Source organism: Bos javanicus, chromosome 8 (assembly GCF_032452875.1).
Source record: "Bos javanicus breed banteng chromosome 8, ARS-OSU_banteng_1.0, whole genome shotgun sequence".
Classification (NCBI taxonomy): Eukaryota; Metazoa; Chordata; class Mammalia; order Artiodactyla; family Bovidae; genus Bos; species Bos javanicus.
The window spans coordinates 85,552,657-85,571,933 of NC_083875.1; the positions used below are offsets into that span (position 1 = coordinate 85,552,657).

Consider the following 19,277-nt stretch of genomic DNA (forward strand, 5'->3'; position numbering starts at 1 on the left):
ACTACTGTCTACATTGTCCAGGGTACATTATCCTTTCAGCTACATTTGTCCAGGGTCTGTAGATAACTATGTCCTGTGCCCCATAAGCCTTGAGGCTGCTGGTCCATTTTGTCCCTCTGAGGCTCTTTTCTTTAGTGAGTTCCTAGGGAGGACTTAGGATAACAGTAATTTGAAAGTAGTTTATTTTCCCAGTAATCAGAAATATTGGTTTACATCTTCTCAAGAGACTTTACACATGTTATACGATTTTCTTCTGTCATAAAGCTTTGCTTTATGACTAATAAAGACTAATAATAATTGAATTGTCTTTCCCTTTGAAGTCATTTGCTGTTTAGACCTAAATGCCTAAATTGTTTTCTCCCCCACCCCACCCCCGCCACAACCCCAGTTTTCATTTTTTTTCGCTGAAGTTTAGTGCTGGTCATTCTTGGGTCATTGCACTCAATATGCAATACTTTCTTTCCAGGCATAATTTCAATTTTTTTTTTTTTCCCCCAGAAAATTTTCTTGAATTACTTGTTTTTCATTTCAGTTCTTTTGCTTTGGTTTCTTTTCATCTCTGGTTCTCTGTCTTCATTGTTTGGCATACTCTCGATTCCTTTTTGTCTCAAGATGTGACTCATATACTAATGCAGTTCATCTGTTTAAAGTGTACAATTCAGTGTATTCTCGAGGTCATACAGCAATCACCACTAATTCCAGAACATTTATCACCCCAAAAGAACCCCAAAAGAAACTTTACTCATGAACAGTCACACCCCAGCCTCATAGACTCTGATGATCTGCTTTCTGTCTGGACTTGCCCTCTGTACAAATGCACCTGCTGTGCCCCAGTCCAGGACTCCATTCTTTATTATTGTGAGTGATGCGCCACTGTCTAGATAATACTACATTTTGTTTACTTGTTCATCAGTTGATGGACGTTTAGATTGTTTCCACTTTTTTGCTATTATGAATAATGCTGCTGCTGCTGCTGCCAAGTCGCTTCAGTCGTATGAACACATATATACAGAACACATATATTTTGTGTCCTCCCCCAAAGTTTTAATGAGATATAATTGACACAATATTATATCAGTTTCATTTATACAACATAATGATTTGATACTTGTATTTACAAAATGATCACCAAAGTCTAGTTAACATCCATCACTGCACATAATTACAGATTTCGTTTCTTGTGATGGGAATGTATCCTTAAAGATATTCTCAGCAACTTTTAAATATATAATAGAGCACTGCTAATTGTAGTCTTTACGTGCAAGTTTTTGTATGGACACATTTTCAGTTCTCTTGAGTATATATGTAAAAGTGAATTTCTTGGTCATATGGTAACTCTGTGTTTAAGCATTTGAGGCGCCACAAAATTTTCAAAGTGACTGCATTTTCCATTCCTGTTACCAGTGTATGAAGATCCCAATACTATATACATCCATGGCAACACTTGCTACTCTCTGTTACTGAGTTTAGCCGTCCTCGTGGGTGTAAAATGGGATCTCATTGTGAGTTTGATCTGCATTTCCCTTTCTTTGTCTCTGATTTAAAAAATTTTCTTCTTTAACCTTCAGGTATTATATGATGTTTACTTAGTGGTGTTTCTTTTAGTTTAGTGTTCCTTTCTGGAATTATTTTTTATTTTTAATTCTTCCCTAAGGTTTTCACCTCACTTGATGGCTTTTCCTGGGTTAATATGTGTTCCTGTTCATCCTGTCCTGTCATAGCCTGTTTTAAAATCAGAGGAAGAAGTCTTAATCATTTACTGGCGTGCCATTCTGACGTATTTCATTGTCCTTGGGGATGCTGTTCCATCTTTTATTGGTATAATGTGTGAATTCACTGTGGTACTTCCTGTTGCTCATTTTTAAGTGAAAGTAGTACTCTTGCCCCTTGAGAAGGACAGATGATAACTGGCACCTTGTTTCCTGAGTCGCTGGCCTTCCTGTCTCTGTTCTTGCCATCCTGATGGGGCAGTTCTGAGAGGCTGGGTCAGTGGGACAAGAGGCAGGGCTGCCCCCTGCTCGTGGTGCTTATAGTGGTGGGCGACTCCTTGCGGTGTTCTGGGCTTATGGGAAGAATTTGCTGTAGAGAGAGGGAGTGTCTGTTTCCAAACAGCTACAGGCTGTCGTTCCTTCTTAGTCTTCCTGCATCCTTCATAACTATATGGCGGCTCCCTAATAAGCAGGCCCCTCGAAGCATTTCCTGTAGCAGGCATCTGTGAGGGAACTGCTTCATCACCACTGGCGTACTGCACCACGTATGTGTTTAGTCTGGGAAGTGGACTTTTTCCTTAAGAGAGTGAGGGCTTTGAGATTTGAAAGCATGTACTTGAAATCGTCAGTATTATTTTTCTTCCCTTTTGGCCCTCCTGTATTTTTATATTAATTACTTTCCTCAAGGTTCCTAGAGAATGACAGAAGTGTTGACTTCTAGAAAAGTTTACATGAGTATTTCTGAACTGCAGGATTCAAAACTAAAATGAGAAGACACTGTGTGAAAATGGCCCCAGCTGGGAAACATGATAACCCTGGTGTACAAGAGGGTGTCTCTAGAAGCAAGGGTGATAGGTACTGCCAGTTCTACTCTGTATATAGACTGCAGAGTGGAGAGAGTATATAATAGAATGAAGAGCAGATACAGAGTATGTAATATAGAATGTATATGTATTACAGAGTGTATATGGACTATGAAGTTGACCCTTGGACAACATGCAGTCAAAAATCCGCAAAGAACTCTATAGTCAGCCTTTCTTCCATGTCCACAGTTCCACATTTGCAGATTCATTTTAGGGCTATAGTACGTATCGACTGAAAAAAAATCCATATAATGGTGGACTTGGGCAGTTCAAATCCATGTTGATCAAGGGTCAACTGTATAGAGAATATATGGAGTATATAACAGAGTGCATAGAGTATATTATAGTGTATAACATGCATAGGGTAGAGAGTACGTACAATGAGGGACACAGCCACACGTTCACTGCATTCTATTCTTGAATCTGCAGTGAGTTACCAGGCCTCAGTTGGTGTCTCCTCCCTCCCGCTGTTTATCAAACACTGCCTTATTGCTTGCTGTCTTTCATTTTTAATAGGGCAAGCCTCCCTATGCTGCTTCAGCAGAAGAAGTGGCCAAAGAACTGAAGTCGAGATCCGGGGAATCTAAATCCTCCGCTATGTCTTCAGACGGGTCCCTGGCTGAAAACGGAGCGGTGGCTGAGGAGAAGCCGGCTCCCCAGATGAACGGGAGCGCGGGCGACACCAGGGCCCCCAGCCACTCGGAAAGTGCCTTGAACAATGACTCTAAGACGTGCAATACAAATCCTCACTTAAATGCACTAAGTACAGACAGTGGTTGCCGTAGAGCTGATGCTCTGGAGGCAGCTGTCTTAAAGAAAGAAGAGTAAACTTATTTTTTATAGAGGGTGAAGGATGCTGGAAGGGTAAGGATTTAGGAATATCTGGAGAGAAAGAGAGCCTACAGTTATGTACATTTTTTCCTTTCCGTAAGAGAAAAATGAGGACTTTGGAAATTCGGATCCCTCTTTGATATCAGAGATTTAAACAACACATTTTTAGTTTTAACCAGTTGTAGTCAAAATGCTACAATAAAACAAAAAGAGAGAAAGAAAATGAAGAGCATTTGACTCCCACACTTAAAATGAAGTACACACAAAGTTTAAACTGGTTAATGACAAAAGCCTATAGTTGTGTTTCTTGAACTATAAAGAAAACAAATTTTGGCAGTCTTTAAGTATATATAGCTTAAAATATCATTTTTAGCATTTGGCACCATATGTATGCCATTATCTTTGATTTTGCATTACTGTTCACAAGAAAGCTTTGTCTAAGGCTTTGATTTTATGATTATGAAAGAAATAAGGCACAACCACAGTTTTTCTTTCTTACTTAAAATTCATCACTGTTGATGTGGTTCTTTTGTGTTAAGAAAAAAAGTGCAACTATCAAAACAAAAAATTATAGAGTAATATTGCCGTTCTGCTGATTTTAAATATACAGTACATCATACATACTTTACAAGCAAGTTAAATGGAGATAAAGTTGAAATCATAGAAGATGCAAATGACCTTTCAAAATCAACACAATGTGTTCTGAAACTTTTCGTGACTTAATACCATGCATCTGTGATCAATGAACTATGTGGTTTTGAATCGGATGTAGACCATTAGTGCTACTTACTTGAGCTAAACTTCTGCATGGTTCATAATTTTTAAAGTGTGTAGTTAATATTATGCATGTTATTGTCCTTTCTTCCATTCTTACCAGTATGTGCCCATTTGCAAAACAAAAATGCTAATAATCAGTAATAGTCCTATAAAAGATGTTAACTCTGTTTAGTCATTGACTGATCTTGCTCTAACCTTAAAATTTTGTGATTATTGACCTCTGTTGCATTTATTCTAAAACCCCCCAAATTATCTAGCTGTTTCAAATATCAACATTACCCTGGTGTATTCACTGCTGTATGCATTATTGTTCTTTGTTGCTGTTTTATGCCTTCATATTAGCAAAATATGAAATTCTGTGAAAAACAAAAAAAATCCCTTTGATCTTTAAAAGAAAAAACACAAAAAAAAAACAACCCCCCCTTCTGTAGCAGGAAACAAATTGCTTGTTCTTGAGAACTTTCCCATCAAGAATTTAGTAGAAGCAGGTATACTTATATCATTTTGATGTTTTTGTTAATGTTTCCAAACAATGTACTTTGAAATCAGAATCACTTCTTATTCGTTTTCATATAATTCTCCTGATGCTCTTCATCACACATTAGTGATCAGAAATGAGATGTAATTCCCCAATCCCTGCCCGCAAGACCTGAGTAGGATCTTACTGTAAGTTGAAGGGAGTTTTGCCCTAACTCATGGATTGTGCAAGAATGAACTGCTGTTGGGTTTGACTGATTGTAGATGGGTTGTGGTGTGGTGTATCTGAAGGCTATTGAATGCAACTTACAATTGCTTAATAAAAATCTTTATTCTTTTAGTATAAAGATGGTGTGGCTTTAAATTCTTTGTAAGAACATCCATTTTACTGAGGTTTAATGCCAATTGAAACAGCTACTAAAGAGCTTAGTCAATTAACCAAAATTTAGAAGTATTTTGCCCATTCCATGTCTTGCTCTAAAGGAACATGTGTTGTCAAAGTGCAAGTTATGTTGATGCTGATGTCTGAATTTCATAATTACAAAAAAGACATTCTTTGATAGAGCAGCCTTAGAAATAGAAATTTAAATGTTTTTTTTTTTTAAAAGCCCAAGGAAGAAATACATTTGATCTTGATTAAACCACTTTTTAAAAAGCCAAATCCATACTGTATTTGTTTAGTTTTTACTTAATGCACGTTTTTTGTTCTACCACATTACATTTAGCTGCCATGTCTCCTTAGGCTCTTCATTGTGACAGGGTTTCAGACTTTGTTTTTGGTGACCTTGTGACAGCCTTGAGGAGTAGTAAGATATTTTGTCAAATGTACCTTTACTGTTATTTGTCTGATTTTTTTTTTTTTCATGAATGGACTGGGGTTAGACTATGTAAAATTAGCATTCCTTATCACCATTGATGGTGACCTTAATCAACTGACTGAGTTAGTGTTGTCAGGTCTCCTCACTGTAAAGTTGACCAGCCCCATCTCCTTTCCATGGGTTTCCCAGGTGGCCCTGGGGGTAAAGAACCCGCCTGCCAATGCAGGAGACTTAAGAAATGCCAGTTCGATCCCTGGGTGGGGAAGATCTCCTGGAGGAAGGAGGGCATGGCAACCCATTCCAGTATTCTTGCCTGGAGAGTCCCATGGACAGAGGATCCCGGCGGGCTACAGTCCATGGGGTCACAAAGAGTCAGACGCGACTGAGCAGGCAGGCACTCCTTTCTGTACTGTACTCTTTGAAAGAGCCACCGTGTTTCAACCCTCAGAGTGGGAAGTCATGCTTGAGTTATCTAGTAAATCATTTGGAATTGTGAGTGGCAAATTTGTCCCTTCTTTTATTTCTCCATATGTTTTTACACCATCGAGTTCTGAGTGCTTAGCACCGAATGGCAGGCATTTAATACATATTATTGGTCCTTGTGAACATCCATTGCAAACCTCTCAGGTTATATCTTAAATGATGACACTAAAACAGGACATGCTTTTCTAGAAGCACTACTCTAGGTTTTTGGGTGTTTTTTTTTCTTCCCAGATTCTTTAATGTTCACAACAGTGCTATCGGTATGACATTATCACCACCAAAGATGATTTTTAACTTATTGGAGGCCACACTGCTAGTGAACGCTGGAAAGGGATCTGAGTCTGTGCCCGTCCGAGCCTATGTTCGGAGCCTTGCAGACACCCCGGTGGTCTGAGTCCCCTCTTCCCGGCTCCTCCGGAATCTTTTCTTCGGGCCTGGCGGGGAGGTGGGGCTGCGTCCCCGTCTCCACCGGGTGGGCACGAGGGGAGGAGCCGCAAGGGAGAGTAGGAGCAGTGGGGAGGAGGAGCGATGTTAGAAGACTCGGTATCAAAAATACAGGGACTGCAGGCGCGCGCTCTGGACCTACCGCGCGGAACCCCGGGGCGGAGAGGGGCGGGCCGTCTCAGGGCCCCGCCCGCCCTCCTAGTCAGAGGAAGACGCTCCCGGGATGCGCGCTTCCGGCCTTGCGTGCAGCGGGGCGGGGCCGTGCGTGGGGCGGGGCGGGGCGGGGCCTTGGCAGGGTCGGCGGGTTCTTGGCCTGTGCTGACTGCGCGCGCACCTCGCCCGAGTTTAAGGCCCACGTTCCGGTGCGAGCCTTTGGAGCTCCCTAGGCGAGGCCCGAGGCGACCGCTAGAAGCCTGCGAGGGCCGGTTCGGTATTTACACAGCGTGCACTGGGACCGAAATCCGCGCTCAGAGCGCCGACAGGATCCTCGGGGACCGCGAGGGTTGGGCCGGGGTTCCACACACGGTCAGCACTCAAGTTCGTTCCTGGAACCCGATCGGTCGCAGAAAACCCCGCCTGTCCTGGGGCTGGGCGCCGGCACCGCGTTTTCTATAGCCAGGGGCTCTGCGCTTCTGTGAGACGGACCGCGGTCCCTGGTCCCCGATCCCCGGGGCTGACCAGGCACTGTCCTCAGCTAATCTGTTCCAGGCAAGCCCTGGTCGTGATGGGTGTACCGTTAACCCTCTGCTCCTACAGACTGTGGCTCTGAGATTTGGAGGAAATAAAGGAAACACCCACACTTCTCCCTGACTCTTGTCTGGTCAGTCGTGCTGGCCCCACAATTCCTCAGGGACTTGGATTTGAGCTCCTCTGCGTTCGTATCGTGCTCTGTTCCACAGTACCAAGGGCTACTGTACAGCCCCCCCGCCACCCCCTCTCCCGGTCCCCCGTCCTTGCTAGTCCTCGTTTTTTGAGAGAGACACTGGGGAGCAGGGAGGGCTTCCGTTTTACAGAAAGACAGTTCCAGGGAGGACTCGCTATACGGCTCCCCTGACTTTGTACCCGGAGCACTTTTAATACAGTGTCAATTGCAAATGCCTGGCGAGGTTCTCTTCGGGGAGGGTTGTATTCTTAGTGCCACTGGCCTCTGCCCCCAGATGCCAGCGGTAGCTCCCCACCATGACAACTGCAACCCTTCCTTCCCCACCACCCGCGCCGCGTTTCTCCTCTCTGGAGCAGGTCCTCCCAGCTGAAGAAGAACCCTGTGTTTTGGAAAACGGAGAGGGGCAGGCGCAGGAAGCAAAGGGCCACTGAAGACCCCATGCTTTCTTGGGGATAGGCTGGCCGACTGTCCCACATCAAGAGTCACAGGGACGGCCTGCGTGGCATCCGGATATATGCAAAGAGCCAACAGCTGTGGGTGGCCAAGCTGGGACTCTGGGCAGCTGGATTCTGACCCTGGCATTGACCCCTGGACAATCCACACAATCTCCTGGACTGACGGTTACTTTTCCCTTTCTTTCTTTTTGAAAAAATAGCTTCTACTGATTTTTTTGTTTCCAAAGTAATATGTTTATTGTTGTTTTTCAGTTGCTAAGTCGACCTCCATGCACTGCAGCACTCCAGGCTCCTCTGTCCTCCACTATCTCCCTGAGTTTGCTCAGATTCATATCCAATGAGTCAGTGATGCCATCTAACCATTTCATCCTCTGCCACCCCCTTCTCCTTTTGCCTTTAATCTTTCCCAGCATCAGGGTCTTTTCCAGAGTCAGTTCTTTGCATCAGGTGGCCAAAATACTGTTAATATGTTAATTACTAAACTGTTAATTTTCAGCCTTTACCTTTCCTTTTTCCATGCAATGTATAATTTTTTTTTTTACAGAAAATAATAAAATCATCATACGTATTTTGTCACATTTTCTCCCTACCTAGAAAAATTTTATGGCTCTCTAACGTTTCATATTCTGCCATAGCCCCACAGTTCCATGGGTGGCTGCTCCATGATGTATCTGTTTGTCCAGTGTGGCTGGACATGGCTCTACTTTGGCATCCTCCAGTATTGATGGAGGATCTGTGTTGGGTACTGCCCTAGGCCTGCAGGCTCAAAGAGGGCAGCAAGGGCCCTGCCTTTGAGAGCATTTACAACTGGGGACTGGGGGAAGTATACATGTGTACAGATTTTTACATTATTATGACATTATTATGATAGAGAAGATGAGGAAAATAAAATGGGGTGATGGTTATATGGCAGGGAGGACCTCTGGGATGAGGAATGAGAAGGTTAATGGTTTGTGGAGAATGCAGTCAGGCTTGGGCCCAGGGAAGGAAGTAATGGATGCAGAGGCTCCATGAGTGAGGGGGAAGAGCAGCGCTGCAGGGTGAGGGTTCTGGGCATGCTGGTGGCCCTTCTGAGGTTGTGACCAGTCTCCAGGTGGTCACAGCCTGGGAGGCATGCAAACCCTACAGGTGATTAGCATTTTACCAAAAGGACTGCCTAAGGTGGGAAGTGAGGGCAGGTTGTCTTGGTCCTTGGTGTTGGCCAGACCCTGACTCTTTGCTAGAATGAAGCAGAAGATGGGTTTCTGGTTTTCATCTGCATTGCTTTGATTGCCAGCAAGGGTAATATATACCTTCTTAGGTTTACTGTGCCCTCAGTTTACCATGTTCTAATTGCAAAAGAATGTCTAATGTCCTGGCTCTTTTATGATTCTAAAATGCCAGGCCAAGGCAAGAATGTTAAGAATTCACTATTTTGTACCTTATCCATACAATCACCTGTAAGGACAAAGGGAGTTTCAGACACCTCCCTCCTCACTCTTCCTCTCATACTTGGCCTCAGAGAGAGTCTGTGTGTACACTGGGTGCCAGTTCTTTCCTGATGTAGCTCTCACTTCCAGGGAACTTATTCTACCCTCAAAATTTCCTGAGAATTACTAAATTTATGTAGTCATTTACTCCTTCATCCCCACTTGGTAGAGTGACCCTTGCAGAGGCCACTTTGCCTGGAGCCCTGTCTTTGCCCTCCCCATGTGGGCCCAGACTACTGAATGCTTGTTCTATGCTCCTTGTCCTGTTGGCTGCTGTAGACAGCCTGGGCCACAGGTGACCAGTGGACCTGTACACAAAGCTAAAATAGCTCTGCCCTAGATGCTTTACCCTGTGCTATGGGCTGGACTGTGTCCCCCCAAGTTTCATATGTTGGAGCCCTAAACCCCGGTCCCTCGGAGTGGGACATTATTTGGAAATAGGGGTGTTGTTAATGTAATTAGTTAGGTTAGGATGATGTCATCCTGGAGTGGGGTGGGTCCTAACCCAACAAATCTGTTGTCTCTATAAAAAGGGGAAATTTGGACACAGAAACTGACACCCACAAAGGAACAAAATGACGATATGAAGACTGGACTGATGCTACCAAAAGCCAAGAAACTACCAGAAGCTGGAGGGAAGCCTAGAACAGACCCTTCCTGGGGCCTTCAGAGGCAGCATGGCCTTGTTGGCACCTTGATCCCAGACTTCTGGCCTCTGGAACCCTGAGACAATACATTTCAGTGGTCCTAAGTCACCCAGTGTTGTACCTTGACAAGGAAGCCCCAGGAAGCTGATATACTCTGCATGCTGCTGTCCTGGTAAGTGCAAACTGTGCTCTGTCCAAGGGTCTCTGAAACCATGGGGGGAACACCACCATCCCAGACCCTTAGCTGGGTGTGACTTAGCTCTGGATGCATGTATTTCTTTTTTCTTGACACCCAGAACAGTGACGGGAAATGGCCCAGTCAGAGCTGAGTGTAAATGGTTCCACTTGGAATGAACCTTCCTGGTAGCAAGAACTATGGCCCTGCCTCTCAGGCAGGCAGAGGCTAAATTCAGGCTGAAGATCTTAGGTCTTTCTTGCTTAGAGAGATTCCTGGATCTTTACTGGACTCTTTATCCATCTGTTGGTCATCTGGCTGCTTGAAGGCTCAGCCATGAGTAGAATAGAGACATCTCCATGCTCTGTCACTTCCTCTGAGTGGACAATCACATGGAAATGCAATGAAAAATTAAACCCACGTGGAAATGCAATAGCAATGATAATACACTCTATGAAGGAAAATGCAGAGGAAAGTAGGAACTTAACTATGATGGAGGAGGGTATCAGGGAGTCCTCTGAGGAATGATGTGGAAGCCAGGTGGGAATTACCCAGATGAGCTTGAGCTGCTTCAGGGTGGGTATCCTGGCTGGCCTTAGCCTACTGTGCCTGGCAGGCACTGGCACCCATGGTAGACCTGGCCAGACCTGTTCACACCACCTCTTGGCATTTTTGCATGTCCATTTCTGCAGACCTGACTAACTCAAGTGTGGGCTATAGGAGGGCCAACTTGGTCCCAGTTTGACCAGAATAGCCTTGTTTGTGCCTGTTCTGGTGCTTTATTACCAGCACATTTTTGGATAGTAAATTATATGGTCACCCAGCTGAGGGACCTTGATCTACAAACTCACGACTTCCGAACATCACTGGACCATCCTAGAGATGGACAAAAAGAAGGCCACTCTTTCACTAGTTCAGTTCAGTTGCTCAGTTGTGTCCAACTCTTTGCAACCCCAGGGACTGCAGCATGCCAGGCTTCCCTGTCCATCACCAACTCCTGGAGTTTACCCAAACTCATGTCCATTGAGTCAGTGATGCCATCCAACCATCTCATCCTCTGTCATCCCCTTCTCCTCCCGCCTTCAATCTTCCCCAGCATCAGGGTCTTTTCAAATAAGTCAGCTCTTTGCATCAGGTGGCCAAAGTATTGGAGTTTCAGCTTCAATATCAGTCCTTCCAATGAACACTCAGGACTGATCTCCTTTGGGATGGACTGGTTGGATCTCCTTGCTGTCCAAGGGACTCTCAAGAGTCTTCTCCAACACCATAGTTCAAAAGCATCAATTCTTCGGTGCTCAGCTTTCTTTACAATTCTCACTCTCACATCCATACATGACTACTGGAAAAACCATAGCCTTGACTAGACAGACCTTTGTTGACAAAGTAATGCTTCTGCTTTTTAATATGCCGTCTAGGTTGGTCACAACTTTCCTTCCAAGGAGTAAGCGTCTTTTAATTTCATGGCTGCAGTCACCACTGCAGTGATTTTGGAGCCCCCCAAAATAAAGTCTGTCACTGTTTCCACTGTTTCCCCATCTATTTGCCATGAAGTGATGGGGCCAGATGCCAGGATCTTAGTTTTCTGAATGTTGAACTTTAAGCCAACTTTTTCACTCTCCTCTTTCACTTTCATCAAGAGGCTCTTTAGTTCTTCTTCACTTTCTGCCATAAGGGTGGTGTCATCTGCATATCTGAGAACACCATGAACAGTATGAATAGGCACACTTTCATACCTATCAGAAAAACCCAGAAGGCTTCCAAAGTTCCCATGGCTTACTGTTCATTTCAACTGCTTTTCGTTTAGATCACCAAGGTCTAGGTAGTCCAAGAAGAGCCTGCTCTTAGAACTTTCTTTGCATTCATCACATGAACTCATCCACTAACGAAAGCACACACCCAACCTTGAATTAGTGTCTCCTTTCTGACATCTCCCCATGACATCTATTACTTGTCTGTTTCTTGCTCTGGCATATGAGCTCCTTGGAGGTAGGGATGGTGTATGCCTTGTCCATTACTATAACATATGCACTAGTTGTTTGCCAACACATTGGATAATCTAGATTAAATGAACAAATTCCTAGGAACACACAGCCTACCCAAATTGAATCATGAAGAAATAGAACATCTGAATAGAACTAAAGAAAAACTCATAATTTAGCTTCACTGAATTCTATCATACATTTAAGGAAAATTAACATCAATCCTTCTTAAAGTCTTCCCAAAAACTGAAGAGGAGGGAATATTTCCTAATCCTTTCTATGAAGTCAGGATTACCCTGACAAAAGCCAAAGATTCTGCAAGAAGATTACAAAACAATATTCTTTATAAACATATGTTGAGGATGGAGAATCCTCAACAAACTACTAGAAAACCAAACTCAACAGCATATTAAAAGGATCATACACCCTAACCAAATAGGATTTATTCCCAGGATGTAAGGATGGTTCAATATCCTTAAACTCAATTTTAAAAAATCAGTGTAATACAGACCACATTAACAGAATGAAGGGGAGAAAAACAACCATATGATGATCTCAATTGATGCCAGGAAAAAGCATTTGACACAAAACAAAACAAAAAAATAAATAAACAAACACACAAAAAATCTACAGACTAAGAATAGAAAGAAACTTCTTCAATATAGTAAAGGTCATATATGAAAAGCCCAAACCAAACATCATACTCATACTTTCACCTACAAATGGTGAAAGACTAAAAAATTAAAAAACTTTTCCCCTGAGATCAGCAACAAGGGAAAGATGTCCACTTTCATCAGTTCTATCCAATGTGCTATTGGAAGTTTTAGCTAGAGTAACTGGGCAAAAAGAAAGAAAGAAAAATAAAAAGCATTCAAATTAGAAAGGAAGATGTAAAATTATTTCTGTTCATAGATAATATGATCTTATGTCATGTAAAATCATCAATATTTAAGAACTCTGAGGATTCTACAAATAACAGAATTAAAAAACAAACTCAGCAAACATAGAACATACTGCTGCTACGTCACTTCAGTCGTGTCTGACTCTGTGCGACCCCATAGAAGGCAGCCCACCAGGCTCCGCCATCCCTGGGATTCTCCAGGCAAGAACACTGGAGTGGGTTGCCATTTCCTTCTCCGATGCATAAAAGTAAAAGTGAAGTCGCTCAGTCGTGTCCGACTCCCAGTGACCTCATGGACTGCAGCCTACCAGGCTCCTCCGTCTATGGGATTCTCCAGGCAAGAGTACTGGAGTGGGGTGCCATTGCCTTCTCCAGAACATACTGAATCAATACCAAAAATTAGTTTGTTTCTATATACTAAGAAAGCACAATCCAAAAAGGAAATTGGAAACACAACTCCACTTACAATAGCATCCAACAAATAAAATACCTAGGAATAAACTTAGCCAAGGAGACAAAACACTTATACACTGAAAATGATAAAACTGCTGAAAGCAATTTAAAAAGACATCCCATGTTCATGGATCAGAAGACTTGCTGTTGTTAAGATGTCAATACTACCCAAAGTGTTCTACAGATGCAATGCAACCCTTGTCAAAATTACAATAGCCCTTGTGCAGAAAGGAGAGGCCAATCCTCATGGCTCAGATGGTAAAGAATCTGCCTGCAATGTAGGAGACCTGGCTTCAATCCCTGGGTTGGGAAGGTCCCCTGGAGAAGAAAAATGGCAATCCACTCCAGTATTCTTGCCTAGAGAATCCCATGGACAGAGGAACCAGGCAGGCTACAGTCAATGGGATCACAAAGAGTTGGACACAGCTGAGTGACTAACACACAATCCTCAAATTAATATGGAATTGCATGGGGCCCAGAAAAGATAAAACAAGCTTGAAAAAGAAAAGCCAAGTTGGAGGTCTCATCCTACCAAATTTCAAAGCTTAATACTGAGCCATACTAACCAAAACAATGTGGTACCGGCATAAAGATACACAAACCAATGAAATACAACAGAGAACCCAGAAATAAACCCTGGTCCATATGCTCAAATGATTTTTGACAAGGGTGTGATGACCATTCAGTGGGGAAAGGACAGCCCTTTCAACAAATGGTGCTGGGAAAACTGGATATTCACATATCAAAGAATTAAGATGAACGCTTACTTCACATGTCCTATACAAAAATTAATTGAAAATGGACCAAAGTCCTATACTTAAGAACTACAATACTTTTTTTCTTTTTTATATTCTTAGTTTATTTTTTAGATTGCATATGTGAGTAATAACATACAGTGTTTGTCTTTCTCTGACTTATTTTACTAAGGACAATTCTTTCAAGGTCCATCCATGTAAAACTACAACACTCTTAGATGAAAACATATGGAGGAAAGCTTCATGATATTGAATTTAGCAAAGATTTTTTGGATATGACATCAAATGCATAGGCAACAGAACAACAAAAAATAGATGAATTGGGCTTCATCAAAATTAAAAACTTAAAGTGCACAGGATGGGAGAAGATAATTGCAAATCATATATCTGATAGGCAATTAATATCCAGAATATATTAAAAAATCTTCTGCAACTTAGCAAAAAGCAACCAACTCAAATCAAAAATGAAGAAAGGATTAGAATAGACATTTTTCCAAATAATATATATATATAGCCACTAAGCACATAAAAAGATACTCAATATCACTAATCATTAGGGAAATGTAAATCAAGACCACAGTGATCATGGAGTTTCAGTGGAACTAAATTTTTGCCATTAAAAATTGGTATTATATTGGACTATACATTGAGAAATCAATCAAAATAGAAAAAAATGTACTTCAAAAAAAAAAAAACCCACAATGAGACACCAGTTCCCACACATTAGGATGGCTATAAAAAATAGAAACAAACAAACAAGTAAAACCCAAATCAGGAACAATATGCTGATGAAGATGTGGAGAAATTAGAACACTTGTGCACTGTTGGTGGAAATTTAAAATGCTGTAGCTGCTGTGAAAAAACAGTATGGTGGTTCCTTAAAAAGTTAAAAATAGAATCACCACATGATTCAGCAATTTCACTTCTGGGTATACACACAACAGAAGTGAAAGCAGGGACTTGAACAGATATTTGTATACCCGTGCTCTTAGCCAAACGGTCGGGACAACCTGTGTCTAACGACAGTGAGCAAATAAACCAAATGTGGCATATCCATACAACGAAGTATCTTAAAGTCTTAAAAAGGAAGGAAATTCTGACATATGCTATGCCATGGATAAACTTTGAGGACATTTTGCTCAGTGAAATAAGCATCACAAAAGGACAAATAATGATGCCACATATGAAGTCCCTAGAGTAATTAAATTCATAAAGACAGAAAGTAGAATGGTAGTTACCAGGGGCTGGAGGTAAGGGGTATTGGGGAGTTAGGGTCAGAATTTCACTTTGGAAAGATGAGAATGGTTGTAGAGATGGATACGGTTGATGGCTGCACAATATTGTAAGTATACTTAATGCAACAGAACTGTCCACTGAAAAATGGTTAAAATGGTCAATTTTATGTTATGTACATTACCACAGTGGAAAATCCTGCACCTGCATGCGGTACACTTTGTTGAGTAGTAGGTGAATGAATAAACACATACTGGAAGATGCTGCTTTTCCACTGGCTAATAAGGTGAATAAAGCACGTCTTGTCCTCAGATGCTTTCTGCAGAGCATGCAGCACTGCAGTCATGCTTCACCAGAGCGCCGGGGTGGAGGGGCAGTGCGTGGGCCATGTAGTTTGGCAGCCCACCCCCTCGCCCCACAGTATGGCAGGGGTGAGTTGTGAAGTCTTGGATGCTTGCACAGACTCACGGGTGATGTGCCGTGAGGAATGGGGCAAACTTGGGGGAATGGTTGTTGAGGCAAGGGGCAGACCACATGGAGGGCCACTGATCTTAGGGTGGAAGAATACCAAGGTCACCCCCCATTTTTCCTAGGTCCTTCCATCTAAGTTCCCTTTGTTTTCCTTCCCTAACTCACCACTTCTAGGCCTCTGCTTTCAAGTCACCTCAGAAGCTCTCTGCCTCTGCCCAGCCCTGACACTGTGCCAGTTTCCATAGGTCACTGTGGTGCCCAGCCCACTATATGTGTTGCTGTTTTCCTTTACTGCCATATGAGCTTCACAACACTTGGGGCTGCTAAGTGCTCTATGGCTACAACACTGCTCAGCATACAGCAGGTGTTCAATATATGTTGACATAAATATATTTTGAAATAAATGACAGAGAGGGAGGACACAAAGATAAGGCAGGCTTTCTGACAGAGGATAAGAGAGAAGTCATAGGGAGAAAGTCTCTTCCAAAGAGAAGAGTCTGGGACCCATAATTGGCAGGCAGCCTTGGAAGTGCTTTGAGTAATAGGAAAGTATCTCAATAGACACTTCCAGATACAAGAGGTTATGGATGTAGACAGGGCAGTGCTGGAGGGCAGGGGGTGGAGATGGGTGGGGTGGGGTGGCCAGAGCCATCCCAGAGGTCGGTGGTGAATGATTGGGGGCGGAGGATGGGCTCCCACGCCTACTGCATGTGCTCGGGGTGCCCTGGGAGGCGACCAAGGGGTGGCAGTGCAGGCTCAAGCCCTGGAGAAGTCTGGGCTCCTGGCTTGCTCCTTCCTCTCACTAGTCAGCTGACTTTCTCCATTCAACTGCTCTGAGCCTCAGTTTTCACTTTCAGAAAATGGCATCAATACTATACCATGTCTATTAGTTGCTCAGTCGTGTCTGACTCTGCGACTGCATGGACTGTAACCTGCCAGGCTCCTCTGTCCATGGGATTTTCCAGGCAAGCATATGGGAGTGGGTTGCCATTTTCTCCTCCAGAGGATCTTCCCAATCCAAGGATCAAACCCCTGTCTCCTGCATTGCAGGCAGATTCTTTACCATCTGAGCCACCAGGGAAGCCCTGTACCCTCTCTACAACACCTGTTTATATACCTATCTCTAAAGTGGCAGCAGTCACACCTAAGGTGTCAATGTGAGTGCTGAGTTTGTAATAATCACTACCCAGGGGATATGCTAAGTGCTTTACAAGCAGCTGGGTGAGTTCTGGTCCATGTCTGAAGAACTAAACACAGTGTACTGTACCTGGTAAGCATTTGATAAATGCTGGGTACCTATTATCATTATTTGTAAAGTAGGAAATGGAACTGTTAGAGATGAGGACTGCCCACAGTCAGGTTGGCTTCCCCTGGACCACAGTCAAGTTGGTCTCCAGAAGTTTCTGGCTCTAATAGATGACAAGTGGGGGGAATGGGGATATTGCTGGTTTAAGTGCTTCAGTACTGACATGAAAAGTGAAAAATAGTGAAACTGTTCGTCCTTCAGTCGTGTCTGACTCTTTGTGACCCCATAGACTGTAGCCCACCAGGCTCCTCTGTCCATGGGATTCTCCAGGCAAGAATACTGGCGTGAGTAGCCATTCCCTTCTCCAGGGCATCTTCCTGACCCAGGAATTAAACCTAGGTCTCCTGCATTGCAGGCAGATTCTTTACCACTTGAACCACCAGGGAAGCCCATTCAGTGCCATGGGAGAAGGTAACTCAGCAGTGCCCAGGCCAGGCTCTTTGGGCTTCCTTGCAGACTTTGATCTACTGGCTGAGCACTGTTTACTTGCACCAATTCACATCAGGGTGTTAATTGTGGACAATGCTTAATAGTTACTCCCTTTCCAGGGCCATCCAGGCCGTCATCAGAAGGATCAGAAGGAAGGACTCTGGAAGGGAGGATAACAGCTGGAATTCAGATAAGAAGGTAGTCCAGATCCTGGGCAGCTCACCAATGTGTAAGAGTGTGTGTGTATGTGTGTGGGGGGGGAGATAATTCCTTTCTCCTTACTTCCCCTTTCTCCAGCTTCTTTTCCCCACTCTCACCTAGTCCCTCCCAGCTAAGGCCCAGCTCTGGGCATTGGTCAGGCTGCAGTTGAGGGGTCATCTGTAGAGGGAAGCTGGGCAACAATGTGAAGGCAGATTTTGACTCAACAGAAGAGAGGGCTTCAACTGAGCTGCCTACAAGTGGAGTAAGTGACTCTTAGGAGCTGTAGGCCTTGGTAGGGTACCTGTCAGGGATGCTTCTGTGAAGTGAGCTGGACCGTTTCCTGCCCCAAATCTGGAATTCTATGCTTATGGCAGCCTGCATCTCCTAGCACCATACAGAGAGGATGGGGAAGGCCAAGAGAGTGAGGGAGCACAGACAGGTTCCTTACTTTGAATTAGGAGCCAGCTCTGCTCTAGCATCCTGAAATGATCTCGGATCCCCAAAGTATACAGCAGCTGGGTAGCAGGCCGGGGACAGTCTGCTATAGAATGCCTTGGGAAAAGATTCCTCAGAGCCAGGGCCTGAACCCCTCACCCTCCACCCGCCAAAGACCCTGACCGTCATAGGTGAGATGGATGACCACTAGTCCAGAGCAACATGGCAGTCCTCTCCTCCTATATCCTTGTTTCTCGTCTTCCTATATCCTTGTTGCCACCAGCAGAACTCAGCAGTTTGGGACACAGACAGGAGGCCTGGGGCCTAATGTCCTTCCTGTGCGTTAGGTCTCCCAGGCCTGGGGGCTCCCACCAGGGCTCCTGGGCAGCTCAAATACCAGGTAACCTCTTCCTCTTCACAGAGCTGACTCGTGCCGGCATGCTTCTGGATCCTTTGAACTATGTCCTCCTCTGAGGGCTCAGCATCAAGGGAAGTCCACAGATCTTGTGAAGGAGGGAGGGCAGTCCCCAGCCAGGAATAAGGGAGAAAGGGAAGTTGTATTCCAGCCAGAAACTCAGTTGGGAAGGTAGGAGGGAGGAGGCAACAGGAGGAACAGCCCCCAAGCTGCCCCCCTGCTCTGCTGCTTATCAGAAGAAACTTAAGAGTCAAGTAGTTGCTCCTCTGCCTTCTTAACCAGGAAGGACGTCTTCCTTCTCCTCCTCCAGGGTCTCACCCCACACCCAGGGGTCTCCCAGACCTGCCTTCCCCTTGCATCCTCGGGCCACCTTCTACTCGGGGAATCCCCTGACCCACCTTCTTCCAGGTGACTGTCTTCCAGCTCACCTTCTCCCCTTCAAGGGTCTCCTAGCCCACTTTCTCCGTCTTCCCAGCCCACTCTCTCTCCCTTCAGGTCCCCCGACCCACCTTCTCCGGGCAGGGTCTTCTGGTCCCTCTTCTCCCCCAGCACGGTTCCCCCGGACCACTTTCTCCCCCGGCAGAGGGGTACCCTGGCCCGCCTTCCCCGCGGTCCCCGGCCCGCCTTCCCGCGGCGGGAGCGGCGGCCCTGGCTGGCGGGCGGAGGCG

The 19,277-nt window shown here is 44.4% G+C and overlaps 1 protein-coding gene across 1 annotated transcript in view; it reads left to right on the forward strand.

Moving 5' to 3' along the window:
- FAM120A (family with sequence similarity 120 member A) overlaps positions 1–5,004 on the forward strand; it is a 115,397-nt gene extending 110,393 nt beyond the window's left edge. Inside the window, exon 18 of the mRNA XM_061426233.1 lies at positions 3,089–5,004. Coding sequence (XP_061282217.1) covers positions 3,089–3,400 — 312 coding nt within the window. The 3' untranslated portion in view covers positions 3,401–5,004. The remainder of the gene's footprint in view (positions 1–3,088) is intronic.
- The last annotated feature ends 14,273 nt before the right edge of the window (positions 5,005–19,277 follow it).